Source organism: Micromys minutus (genome assembly GCF_963924665.1).
Source record: "Micromys minutus genome assembly, chromosome: 5".
Lineage (NCBI taxonomy): Eukaryota > Metazoa > Chordata > Mammalia > Rodentia > Muridae > Micromys > Micromys minutus.
Genome location: NC_137974.1, coordinates 5,062,531 through 5,076,186, shown reverse-complemented (window position 1 = coordinate 5,076,186; position 13,656 = coordinate 5,062,531). Strand labels below are relative to the sequence as shown.

Sequence of the window (13,656 nt, the reverse complement as noted above, 5' to 3'; positions counted from 1 at the left end):
TGATTAAACCATCACATTGCCAAGTGAAAAGAAAGAGAGAAAATAAAGGCAAGAGAGTAACAGAAGCTTGTACATTAGAGGCATGTTCTCAACTTTCCAATATACAAGATGTTGTACTCAAGGAATTACATTGTTCAAAATGCCTGTATGGACTGCTAGCCAATCACAAAAATAGTATAGTTTAGAAAAACGTAAGCATAAGCAACTGACTCCCACTCACAATTCCTGAAAGAAAATTAATCATCAGTAACACAAACCAGTACACTCAGAGTGTCTAACACCATTGTCTGATTTTACCACAGAAGGGAAATATTTGTTTCTCTTTGAGAAATTCTTGGTATGTTAGTAATTTAATTTTCTTGGCCTCTACTATAATTACTTCAAAGAATGATGATATGTAGACTTAGGAAAACATATATTGCTAGACTAATCACTGATTTAAACCTAACATCATTCTAAATAATGCCTATCATAAGAGAATAAGGTCTAGTAATTTCCCTTAAGAACAGTGGCTGTTTCATGTGACTTTATGATAACCTACATTTTATAGACAAAAATGCCAACTACCATCTGGCCAATAACACATTTGGTTTGAGCATATAAAAGGTGGGTTGCCAGCCCTGATGTTTCTCGCTACCTCTCTCATCGATAAAGCTAAAAGTCAGTGCCCTCAGCTCTGCCTATGTGTCACAAACAAAGCATCTTGGCAAGGCCACTTCACTCTGTGCAGTTCTCACGTCTGTGCGCTGAGTCGCACTGGATTACGAAATAACGAGACCCACAGTCACCCAACAAAAGGACAGAGACTGGTAAAGAAACAAATATTTCCCTTTATTTGACTGTGTTACATCTATTCGTGGGATAGTCATAAAACCTGAAATCTTTAATTTACAGGAATATAAATGATGCTACTTAACTGAGAACCAGCCAGCAAACAGTAGCATTTGAAGAACACTACTCTTGGAGGGTTGCCCACACCAAGTCAGCTTAGTAGTGTCTACGGTAGATTAGGAACTATCAATGTCTAAGAGTCAGAAGAACAATGAGAACAATGCTCAAGATTATATCAACAGGGGGTTTCCTTACTCCTTTGCCAGCTGCACATTGGTAGGCTTTGCTCCAATGGGGATCCCATATTTGTGCAAAGTGTTCATCAAAATCTCCCTCATGTCGTTGTTGTAAGAATCAAAGTCAAATACATTCCGGACCACACTGGAGAGGCCTTCAGTGGGAAATTTCTGTATGAAAAAAAGTCTTCATTATATATGAGCTAAGGCATACATCATTATAAAGATTTGTAACTGACAGAGCAACAGCACACTAATAAACTTCAGCAGAAACACATTAGCTGTGTCCGATAACCAGACAGTAAGAAAACAAACACACTTATGTTCAGCAGTGACTGAGAAGAAGGAATGCAGCCCCCTCCATTTCTACTGTGCATCTTAGGTGTAGGTGGCTGTTCAGACCCTCTGTTGGCTTCTTCAACCTGCTTACGGCTGCACTATTCACCAGCAAAGACATAAAGCAGACTAGTCTGCTGAAAGATGACTGGATTAATATGTTGTATGTACACACATCAAGGTTTCATGCACCCATAAGGAAAACAGTTGCGCCACTTGCAGGAAAGAGCTGGAGATCATGAGACATGATGTAAGCCAGAAGCAGAGACAAGCATGCTGTGTCTCTCTCAGGTGGATTCTGAACAAGCACAAAGAGAACATGCAAGTGGAAAGGGGCTCTGAGTGGTGAGGACAGAGTTTAAAGGGGGACAAAGGAGAGCAAGGGAAAGAGAACATCATGGTCTCTCTTACATGGACAGGTAGTTTAAACTATGCACACACACACACAGCAGAGGGAACAATTTGGATAGAAGGGAAGCAATATTAGCTGAGGAGGAGGAGTGGACAGAGTGAGGCACGTGCCATGCGTGTCTGAAAATCTGTAATAAAACTCATTGTTCTAGACTCTAAATCAAAAGTAATTTGGGTGTACCAGATTGACCAAGTTAAACAAACCAGCTAAATAACATGTTGAATGTCAACACAGTCATGTCTGGAACACCCCCAGTCTATGAATAAATGGGAAAAAAAAGATAAAGGCACAAGGAGGGGGAAGAGAACTTAAGGACAGGAAATGGAGCACGGAGCTGCCTACTGCTCCCTGGAATACAGAACTAAGAAGGCAGGAGCCATCACAGCTAGACGTGTGCTGGTGGTTCCTCTACTGAGGCTCTCCTTTCTTTTTGGAGCATCCAAGCTAGTGTGTGGAACTTAGCAAGGCCTTGTACAAAGAACAAGCTTTTCTTTTTATTCCTATACAAATCTATTACACACACACACACACAAAATAAAACAGATATATAATGAATATATATTATACATAAAACATAATATATAATAAAAATACATTTTTCAAATCATTTTTTCAGACTTCAGGATAGAATGCAGTATTTCTATATGTGTATATGTTGTAGTATAATTAAAGTATATGAACTGACCTATTTGTCATTTTGCACAATTATATTTTTAATGGATATAATCATTTAAAATCTCCTCCATTCTCATGAGCTGCTCTTTGGTAATGGAATCCCTTCCTCTGAGACAGAAGCGTTGCTCACTTGAAAACCCCTCCCTCTCTTACCTCCCAGCAACCTATTTCCTTCGAAAGGTTTTCTGGGAGGAGTCACAGGCTGTGGCTGTGGTCTAGTGCTCATTATTTGCTATATAGAATTTACATGTTTTTCCTTTTCTTTATCAAGTGGATTATACATTGTATATGATCACAGGAATTTTATTCTCTTGACCTCCTACCGATCTTGACAAACATTCTTTTAATATAATGTCTGTTAGATCGTGTTCTACTTTCTACTTCGTGTCATTTATATTTCCTACACACACACACACACACACACACACACTTAGCTGATTGGTAATGCTCAAAGCACAAACAACAGCTCAAAGACTGAAGTGAGAACATCTGCTGGTCTTTTAGCTTTATTACTTAGCTTATGTACGCATTACATCAGGTTGCCTGGCTGACCTGACGTAGAGTGGAAGCACCAGTGACAAACTGTACAGTCTGGAAGACACGGGAGTTTCCCGCACCTGCAAGTGTTTGACAATGTTGACAACTTCTCTGGTGGAATAAGGATAGTTGATAACCCCTTGGTCAGCCAAGTTCCTCAGCTCTCCAAAGGCCATCACGAGCTTCTGAAGGATGGGTTCAGGCACATTTGGGCCATACTGTTTGAGCATCGCAAGCTCTGAATGGGGCTTGGGGTTGTCAATGGCATGACAGCTGAAAATGTCACCTGCAGAAAAGATGGAGAATCCCATTCAGTGAGCAGTCAATCCATGATAAGGCTGCAGAACAAATTGCAATTGTGGTTTAAAGAGCCACAGTTGCTCAGCAAATCTCAGAAAGCCCATCTAATAATAGGACTGTACAAGGAAGAAAGAAAATGCCTGAACCAGAAGAAAACTAATCAATGTATGGTTTGCTCTGCATGAGTTTATTTCTATTCAAATGTATGTGATATCTGAATACATGCTTCCTGGGAGATACTAACACACACAGATCCCTGGCAAACCAGTGGGAATGGCTCAGTCTAGGCCAGCAGCAACGAGACCTTATTTCGACTCAGGAAGCACTTAGACGCACAGCTATTGTGTGTGTGTGTGTGTGTGTGTGTGTGTGTGTGTGTGTGTGTAAGAGTGCCTGTGTATATTTAAAGTAATAGCACAGCTTCAGGCTTCATCTCAGACTGACATTTCCAAATACAAACATGCAGGACAGCTGTTTTGTTTTTCTCTTAAAAATGAAAGTTATCCTGAATGTAAAAGGTACTTGGTCCTTCTATTAGACAGTCACAAAATAATTACTAAACATCTTTCAGATACCATATATGAGGTACAGCTCTAGGTAGTAGATATTAATGACTTAAAACATCCCCATCCTTGGGCAGTTTACATTCTGTTACAAGGGTGATAAGTTAGTATGGTCCATGGTGGTACCACTAGAGGTGGGAGAGGGCAGTTGTGTGGGCTTCCCTGAGAGGGCAAAAGCCAACAAAATGAGGCTGTTTTCAACAACGCTAGGTGGTGGATTCAGCTCAAGCAAGGATACCTGGCACAGGGAAGGGTGAGGCAGGAGAGCCGGAGAGACACTGAGCATCAGTGTAGCCTTGGAGTGAGTGTGAGAAAGGCGGCCTTGGGTGAGAGCAGCTGTGAGGGTCTGGTCCTGGGAAGAACGTCTACCTGTCCATACTAGAGCCAACTATAGGCCTGCTCTGCAGCGTTCTCACGAGCACATCTGTAACAGCGGCAGGAATTCGGGAATCTAAATGCAAACGACCTAAATCGTGTGAGCGAGCCTACAGTACACAGCCGTCCCTTCCGGCGTGCGCAGACCCCGTCCTCATTTCCACCACTTATTTTCAGTTACTATTCTGAGGACTCACTTCAACATGCTAGTATCACTGACATTTCTCTACTGTGTGGTACACAAGAATTCCTTCATCTTGGCTCCTCTGGAGACACGCAGTTGTTTCCATTCTAGGTACTATACACAATGCTGTACCGACTGTCCTTGTACTTAGAAGGCTATTTAGGTGAACCATGGGGACAAATCCTATGTGACCTGCCAGATCAAGATCTTAACAGGAGCATAGGTTTGCTTTGTACTGTGTGTAAGATTCCAGAGCAGAGGAATCCTCCTTCATGAATGACGGTGATGACGCGGCATCCTCGGGGCCTCTCTACTCAGTATAACTCAGTTTCCCTTAGAGGAGGTGACAGAAGCAGACACTAGTAGCTGCTCATTGTGTAGCATTAAACAACAAAGTAGAGTACAGCTGCTTAAAAGGGGCTAAGCCAGATTGGACACAAAGCGCAGCTCCCCAACCCAATAGCTAAGTGATCTCAGAAAAGTAACTCCTGTTTGTATCAAAAGCTCCCCTCCCCACGCGGCTAGGACAGAGACACGCCATGGAGAGTACCAGCAGCCACTACGGCACTGCGACTGAAACCACCACTGCTATCCTTACAGTCACTGTTTTTACCTAAAGTTCCAAAGAAATCATTGCCCAAGAAAGGGAAGCCAGGCCTGTTGGCCAGAACCACCATCCTAAAGTCAGGATGAATCACGATAATGTTCTCTCTTCCATCCACATTAGCTGCATCTGAAAAACAAAATGGGTAGTTTGTGAAATTCTCCTCAAAACAGGGGCTCCCAATTCAGATGTCATCCACAGGACTGGTAGGACATATGGTCAGCGCGGTAAGTGCCCTGCTTCGATCTGGAACACCAGGGGAACGCTGTTTAGAACTCACTAGAGCTTGAAACTTATTATGTTCTACTTCTGAGCCAGCCTTCCAACTCAGAGGACACACAGAGGGCCAGGCCCAGCCAGCGCCTGACCACTGCTTTGTCTCGATAGCCCCTTCTCCTTTCTTGGTGCACTGTCCTTGTCGTGCTGTGAGCTCCAGAGCAAGGGAGCAGCCTGAGGTCTATTCTCTGAGTCTGAGGGATTCTGTCAAGGGACAATACTCACGCTAGGGCAAATTCTCACTTTTCATGAACTGTGAAAGAGAAATGTTAAAATGCTGTCACTGGTGCTAAGCAGAGGCTGGAGTAGGGACCATGCACCAGCAGCGTCAAAGAGGACTGCCTCTGTGATGCTGAGCTTTCCAGCAGAGCCCTCCATGTGTGCTCTTCACACATGGAAGGTTTTATGGTACTGGCTATGTATTTTCCATGGCTAGTTATAAATTTTCAAGTCTTTCAGGAGACAGAAAGAAAAAAAACCTAAAAATAGAATCTTGCACTGTATTTGCAAATTTACATTGTCTTGCAGTTATATATACTTGTGATGGCTAGGTTTTGTTTTGTTTTGGTCAGCTTAGCACACGGTAGTTCACCTGGAAAGCGGAAACCTTTACTGAGACTATGCCCGGGTAAGAATGCCTGTAGAAAAGTCTATGAGTCATTTTCTGTGTTAGTGAGTGATATGAAGACTCAGCCCACTGTGGGTAATGCTACCCTAGGCTGGGGTTGGGGGTACCTGGGTGCACAGAAGAGCACAAGCCAGTCAGCCATCCCCCAACCCCAATGATCTCAACTTCAGCTCCTGGCTCTAGGTTCCCACCTTGAGTTCCTGCTCTGACTTCCTTCAGTGATGGAGTGTGACCTCAGAGTTGTGAGCTGTGAACTCTAAGCTGAAATAAACCTTTTCCCCCAAAGCTTCTTGTGATTACACTGCTTTATGACAGGAACAGAAATTCAAACAAAGATAACACTGATGAGATTAATTTATCATCATTTCTTTTTCAGCAATAACTGCAAAAAGGATGTGTGTTTGGGTAGGAAGGAAATCAAACCGAAGGCAGAAAGTAACCTCTTCCTGATATATATATATATATATATATATATATATATATATATATATATATATATATATATATATATATATATATATATATCAGGTTATATATATATATATATCATAAACGCACACACACACAAATGAAACAAAGCACGCAGTGAACTTTAAAATGTGTCTCGCATTTTTCCTGCACGTGTGCAGCACTTGTGTGCCTGGTGCCAGAGGAGGCCAGAGGACACCTGGAATTGCCTGGAACTAGAGTTAGAGGTGTGAGTGAACATGGGGCGCAGGGAATGGTTTCTGGACGCTTTGGAAGAGTAGTAAGTACTCTTAACCACTGAGCTATCCTTCCAGCCCAATTGGTGATTTTTACATGTACTGAGTCAATAATATGAAATAAATTTTGTGAGCAAGAGAAACATGCTAGTGTTTCTAAAAATTTCCAGACATCAATTTGATAATGGAATCACACAAAACATATGAAAACTTAGTATAAAGGTCCAAGGTTGACATTTTCAGAATAGAAAAGAACAGGGCTGACCGGTCTTGTTTTCAGAGACTGGTTATAGAAAAGGGAAACGAGGGCTGTGGATGGTGTCCAGCAACAGAGCATGTGACCCCATGACTGAAGCTCAGATGCTATTCTTAGCATCACACAACACGGTAGTCACAGCACAGAGAAAAAAACTGACACACGATAAGGAAAAGGTTGCTTTTTAGTACTCACCTGCAACAATGCGTCTTCCGTCCGCTAGAATCATCTCTCCATTTTCTACCAGAGTTTTCAAAATACAGGTCACATTTGTTGGGGCTTTGTCTGCCTCGTCTACTACTAGAATATGACCCAATTTTACTGCTTTCACCTTTTGAAGAGAGAAAACGTATCATAATCAAGGAAAGAACCAGAGTAATCGTCACTAACAGCTCATTGCTCACTGCCTTGAACCTGCCAGAGCTGCTGGGAAGCTGCAGGGACACTACCCTCAGTCAGCAACGGAAGCATCACCATAACTGAGCACAGCGGCAAGCTCTGCAGCTTCCTCTCAGGCTGGAATCGTTGCCAACGTCGCACGCCCTACAATAGGGACACTTGAGTATAAGAAGCAGATGAAGGGCCACAGAGCTGGGAGGAGTCTGACACAATAGTCACTGTGTGCTTTCCTGGATCTTCAAACACTGTCACAGTTCAATAGCTCAGAGGAGGTGGGTGCTCAAGGCAAAGAGAATCAATGGTCAAACAGCACTCGCCGAAGAGTGAACATGGAGAGCCTATGCAGTCTAGGACAGCAGATGGAAGGAAAGGCACAGGAAGGGAGGATGGGTTTCTTCCACTAAGGGATGAGTTGCCAGAGCAGGAAATAAGCACCTCACCTCACCAAGTAATGGGCATAACTACCCATGTGTGAGTTCTGACATTAAGAAAATGAGCACTGGGCTAGTGTGCAGGACACTGAACTTGGCAGAATACACAAAACAGACTTACTCTGGAAAACTGAAGCAGGTGTGGAAAAATACAGTAAAAATGTATTAGACTGGTCTTGTAGAAAGGTGTAGTCTATCGATGTTTGCACAGGCAGGAGAAAGGCAGGCAAGCGTGTTTGGCCTTAAGTAACCATGCAGCGGGGCCAGAGAAGGAAGATGGGAGCTGTTGGCCTGACCCACCTCGTCCTGTCTCTCCTTGTGCCTTTAAGGAGACAGACAGGAGATAACCTATGCACTTCTGCATAAACCTAAGATTCCTTCCCAAAAGGGATGCTAATTACCTATAACAGAGTAGACATATCATAACTTGTTCTGACTGCACAGTGTTAACTTATCATTTTAAATGCAAACGGATAAAGGATGCTCCCCACCTTTTTTGTTTTGATTTTAGGTTTTGGAGACAGGGTTTCCCTAGACAGAGTTTCTTGGTAGCCCTGGCTGTCCAGGAACTTACTCTGTAGACCAGACTAGCCTTGAGCTCAGAGATCTGCCTGCCTCTGCCTTCTGAGTGCTGGTATTGAAGGTGTGTGCCACCACTGCCTTAAGATGCTTCCTTTTATCACAAAATTTCATACTCTAGTCTCAAAGACTTGGTAAGATTTTTTTTTTTTAATTTACGATAAATTTAAAAGGAAAAAAGGACAACATTTGGCTCCTTCCCAACACATCTCTTCTCAAAGAAGAGTTGAGCTCAACCTTGGAGACTCCTGGCACAGACCTCTAAGTCCCTAGCCTTAGGGCCTGGCCAACAGCAGCCCTGTGATGGCTGCCTGCTGAGCAGCATTGTGGCCAGGCTTGGATTTTAGTTTGGAGTGGGAGCTGGATCCTCTAAGGTTCCCCAAACACTGAGTTAATGTTTTGTTAGTTTACAACAACAGCAGACTTAAAAACAACCTCACAGAATAATCAGAGGACTGGCCTCAGTCCTGCCTCTTGCTCGGGAGAGAGTGGAGTAAGAGAATAGTACTTTCCCAATAGTGTCATTCTGATAGAAATGCGCATCTAAAATGACACATGCTTGTGCTCCAATGACATAGACATGTGCATCTAAAACGAACACCTGCTCCAATCAGACAATTAACCCGTCCATAGGCTGAGATACAGTTTCAAGCAAAACATACTTTAAAATATTGTTCTCATCAGCTTACTGACCAGAGGTGAGTCTTCATACAGAATCAGTCCATCTTTAACTGAGGGCTGAAGAGTCAGAGACTGCACTGTGGTGTCCCTAAAGTCAAACCAAACATTTCAGTCAGCACAAAAATAAACAATGTTTGAGCATGAATAAATAAATCATCGAGTAAATCTCTGAATTAGTTCATCATCTTGATTTTTCCCATGAAAAATGAGTAAAAGTGCAGCCAACAACAGAATTCCGTTGACAACATAAGTCTAAGTGGTTTGTAAATCAATATAGTGTCCAAATCAGTTCCATTTCCTCCAATAATCTTATCTGTGGTATCTCACTGCTCAAAATGATTACCTGAGGATGAGTAGACTATTTAGAAGTATGTTTAGACTACTACATCTTACAAAAAATGCTTATATTATTCCTAATTCTGATGTCAAGTTTGCCACCCTGGCCATCAGGTGAACACGCACACCCCACCCATTCTGCCACTGGGACAAAGGTCAGACTATAATGCTGCTGGAAGAACACAATCACTTCATAGCATCTTGAAGATGTCGAGATAAAATCCAAGGCCTGTACCATACTGTTTTTTCATTTGAGGCTATTCTTTTACTATTCATCTGGCTGCCAAGTCTCAGTGTTGAAAAGTGTCAGCACTGAGTTATCTATTCTCTGAGTCTCTTTTCTGATGAGCTGGAAAGTTACTATCACCTGTGGATGTTTTTTGCCAAACCTGTATGCAGTGCTGCAAGCAATTTTATGCCTTTACTTTCTGTACACATGGTATTTTAAAAATAAAAAAAATCCTATGGCTAATCTGACCATGCTACACAATGAAATAACATGAAATAAACTGTAACCAGTACCTGTTAAAGTACAAATTACCTTTCAAAAAACCCTATTTATTCAAAGTAAACAAGGAAGCTCCAGATGAGCATCTACTATGTACAGGACGCTGCCGGCACTGTGAGCTTCAGACCTTGACTCTGCACTTCACTGCAGACTTAGAAATTTGCAGCATGCATCTCGGAGGTAAGGTATGCTCCAAATGATCTTTAGGTCTGTCTCACTAAGTACTTGTGGTGACTAGTCACAACACTCAGAGCTGATAGTTTATGTCCATCTTTTATTCCAGATGAGCTGCATCTAGATTTCCCACTGCATTTTGTAACTCTCCATCAATGTCTTCACATAGCAGGGCTAGAACAGGCCATGGGTGATATAATCATGCATCTTTACCATTTTAGACTTCCTGTCTCACGTACACCTTGTTAGAAAGGGTTCTCTGACAGGTAATGGGTTTCTTGAGTTAGGCCACTGGGTGTGGCGCATCACTATCCTGACCTCCCAAGCTTCCACGATCATGGCATTGTGGGATGATGGTTTGTCCCCAGACTTGATTGTTCCTCTACTTTACCAAGAATATATCTGAAGAATCATGGTTTTGTGTTTACTAAAAATCAAATTAAATGTCCCACTAAATGTAAAGAACTGCGTAAAAACATTCTGGTAATTTATTAGTGCTTTTCAACATGTTTTTTGTGAGATATTGGGGTCTGTGGCAATATATCCGTTTTTATACCTTCGCTGTCTGTCATACTTTATACTGTCTTTTGATGACAAATTAATTTTCAGTTTTGAATAAATTAAGGACAAAGTTCCATTAGCCGACTTAAATCCACTATGAATATTCTAGCACTAGAGGAGCTGGTGGGTGGGAAAAGGAAAAATACTTGTTCACACAGTTTTTTATAGCAACATAATGGATTTCTCACCTCGGCTCTCACATCTTTTAAGGGCAACAACTTGACACCTTCCAGCACCGAAAAGGAACAAGAAACCCTTGCATCACTGTCAGTGGGAAGGAAAGCCAGCTTCTGCAGAAACAGTGCTTCACAGCACCTCATGATCTGTCAACTTCAGGTGAACTCTAATTTTAAAAAGGCCAATGAAACTGCTCTATAATGTTTGAAATCTGATAGTATGCAACTTGTCAAGTTAGATTTCATTAAAGGTTTAGTGCCCAAAGCAAGAAAACATAGTTTTGTTTTTTGCCTTTCTGTTGTCTTGGTTTTATCATTATTATTATTTAATAATAATAATAATAATAATAATAATAATGATAATAATATTTTTTTAGGAAATTAGCACAAATCATATGCCCTCCAAAGGTGACTGCAGTGGAGATAAAGGCAAATGGGAAACGTGACTTTCAGTGAGCCTGGCTATAGGAGAAATAAAGTTATTTCAGGATAAAGCCAGTGTCTGCTCTCTTGTGCTATGGTACATTGACGTGGAACATCAAAGGGAAAGTAGAGGCTAGTAAACTATGGAAAACGAGAAGGACATAACACTCTGGCTGCTTGTGTTTGGGGTGGTTCTGTACTGATGCGTTCTGTGTGCTGGGGTAGGGCTGGCACACGTGCTCTGCGTGGAACCTAATACAGTAAGAGCAGAGCTGGATTGCTATGGCATCTTAGAAACTCCAGGTCAGTAAATAACGAGGCATTTACTGTGGCCACAGACAGCACAGGACGCAGATTCCTAATGATACCATGATTTTTCTTTTCTTCCAGGGAATTAGGTTTAAGTCATTGCTCCGCATTTATGAGCATCTTGGGTCAAATATATTAATTCTGCACATACAAAGCAGTGCCTGAAGAAAATACTGCAATTTCAAAATTGTTTTGACTTGTTCCTTTCAAAAAACAGCTTTGAAATATTAGCTAATAAAAATTAAGAGTCAACAATTTTAACAATACTGGGGAGAAGAAAAGCTAAACCACATCTCAGATTCAGTTTCTTTGGCTCAAGTTTTAGTAGCAATGGCTTTCCAGTTACTGGTAATGCTTGAGTTAATTAATGAATGTTCAGCTAATTGCTGGCATTCATGCTATTACCAGTTGTTCATGCTTTTTACTAGTTTACAAAGTACAATTTTCTACCAAAGTTTAAGTCAGTATGTGGGTGGCACAAAGAAATAGTATGCTAAGCTAGTTTTCTTTTAACTGTAATTTATAGCCTTTTTTGAAGCCGAATTTGTTATATGTAGAAGTTTACTTAAAAAATGATGCCAGATACAATAAAAATAATTAAGTTATGCACAGACCAAATCTCTGTTAAAATGAAGAAATAAAACTGGAGGGGGAGGCTGACTTCTGAGGAGGCAGGGTGGGAGGGTGTGGGTGGGTAACTAGCCTCCGAGGAAAGGGGTATAAAGGGGAGAGGTCAGGAGAGAAAATGCAGCCTACTTGGAAATGCTGTTTGTACAGGTACATAAAGCTGTTCTCCACCCAGGAACAAAAAAAGATTTCTGAGGATATTTTAATGAGCTTCATTTCCACAGATTTAGATTCGTCCCCCCCTTAGGGAAACCCTGAGGGCTGAAGAGAAGCATAGCAACTTCCTATCTGCTAAGTCCTGAAACCAAGGCACCCACAGACCCACAGCAGGAGGCAAACGTGAGAACAGGAAACAGAAGACTCAGGAGACAATGAACACAGATATTTGATCAGTACCCGAAACAGCTGGGTGCTTTAGAAGTAGAACCAAATGATATTTTTTATCAATAATTATTGGGTTGGTCTGGTGCTACTATGTATTCAAATGCTAAATACTGGCCCTTAAGATCTGGTTGTAGTCAGAGGAGCATTCTCAAGTACACCAGCGATACTGGGTAAACTTTGTTCCCTATCTTCTCTGACTGGTTAAAAAAAAGTGGCTGACAGCCAATTATTGGGGAGAACAGAGGTAGGTGGGGTTTCAGTTACCAGGCTGGGGTCCTAGGTAGGGACCATGAGGAAGAGAACAGAGAAGGAAGGAAGACTGTGAGGGTGGGGGTGGGGTGGGGTGGGTCTCCCTTAGGCAGGAGGGACCAGGAGCCTGTTCCTCTGAAAAGAGTCCCTTGAGGACAGACTGATATGACAAAAGCAGTGTGGGCGAGACTCAGACTCCCAAACAGCAAGTGATGGGGAAGCACAGATAGGAAATAACCAATCAAGCACAGAAAAATAGATTAGGGGCAATCACCCAGTAACTGTGCTAAAGCTGATTAAATAAGCTTTATTATTAAATTATTACAATCTTCATTTTTAGGATTAAATAAATCATAAGACTTTGACTAGATTATTGGTGGGATGGCCAGGTCATAATTAGAACTAATAGTTATTAGTTATTAGACAGCAAAGATATAAATATTTACTAAATAAGGTTTCTTTAAAGACTGAGTCTTTGCTACCACAGAAATTCCAAATCACAAGAGAGCCACCTGCTCTCACCCCCATTCCCCAGGTCTCCCCACCTCCATTTCTGAGTGCTGGGATTAAAGGTGTGGGCCGCCATGCCTGACTGAGATTAGATATTTTTTTAAGTGAAAGCTTGATATCATTGTGTTTGTTTGGTTTCTGTGGCAGTATTTGTTTTTGAGTAGTTCCAACTGTCCTGGAACTCACTCTGTAGACAAGGCTGGCCTCCAACTCAGAGATCTGCCTTACCTCTGCTTTCCAGCGCTAGGATTAAAGGCAAGCATCACCTGGCCCAAGAACAAACTTCACTGACTAAATCCACTGATGTTTTCACACAGGACTTAACTGTTTTCTCTTTACCTTCTTCTCTCATCATCCCAAATTCCTTGTGGTCCACTCATTTTTACCAGGCC

The 13,656-nt window shown here is 41.8% G+C and overlaps 1 protein-coding gene across 1 annotated transcript in view; it reads right to left on the bottom strand.

Annotated features, from left to right (window-relative positions):
• The window catches only part of VWA8 (von Willebrand factor A domain containing 8), a 298,398-nt gene that overhangs the window by 108,438 nt on the left and 176,304 nt on the right, over positions 1–13,656 (bottom strand). The window contains exons 22-26 of the mRNA XM_080917170.1: positions 9,020–9,095; positions 7,113–7,248; positions 5,063–5,182; positions 3,108–3,313; positions 1,087–1,238 (exon numbers count right to left, since the gene is read on the bottom strand). Coding sequence (XP_080773296.1) covers positions 1,087–1,238; positions 3,108–3,313; positions 5,063–5,182; positions 7,113–7,248; positions 9,020–9,095 — 690 coding nt within the window. The remainder of the gene's footprint in view (positions 1–1,086; positions 1,239–3,107; positions 3,314–5,062; positions 5,183–7,112; positions 7,249–9,019; positions 9,096–13,656) is intronic.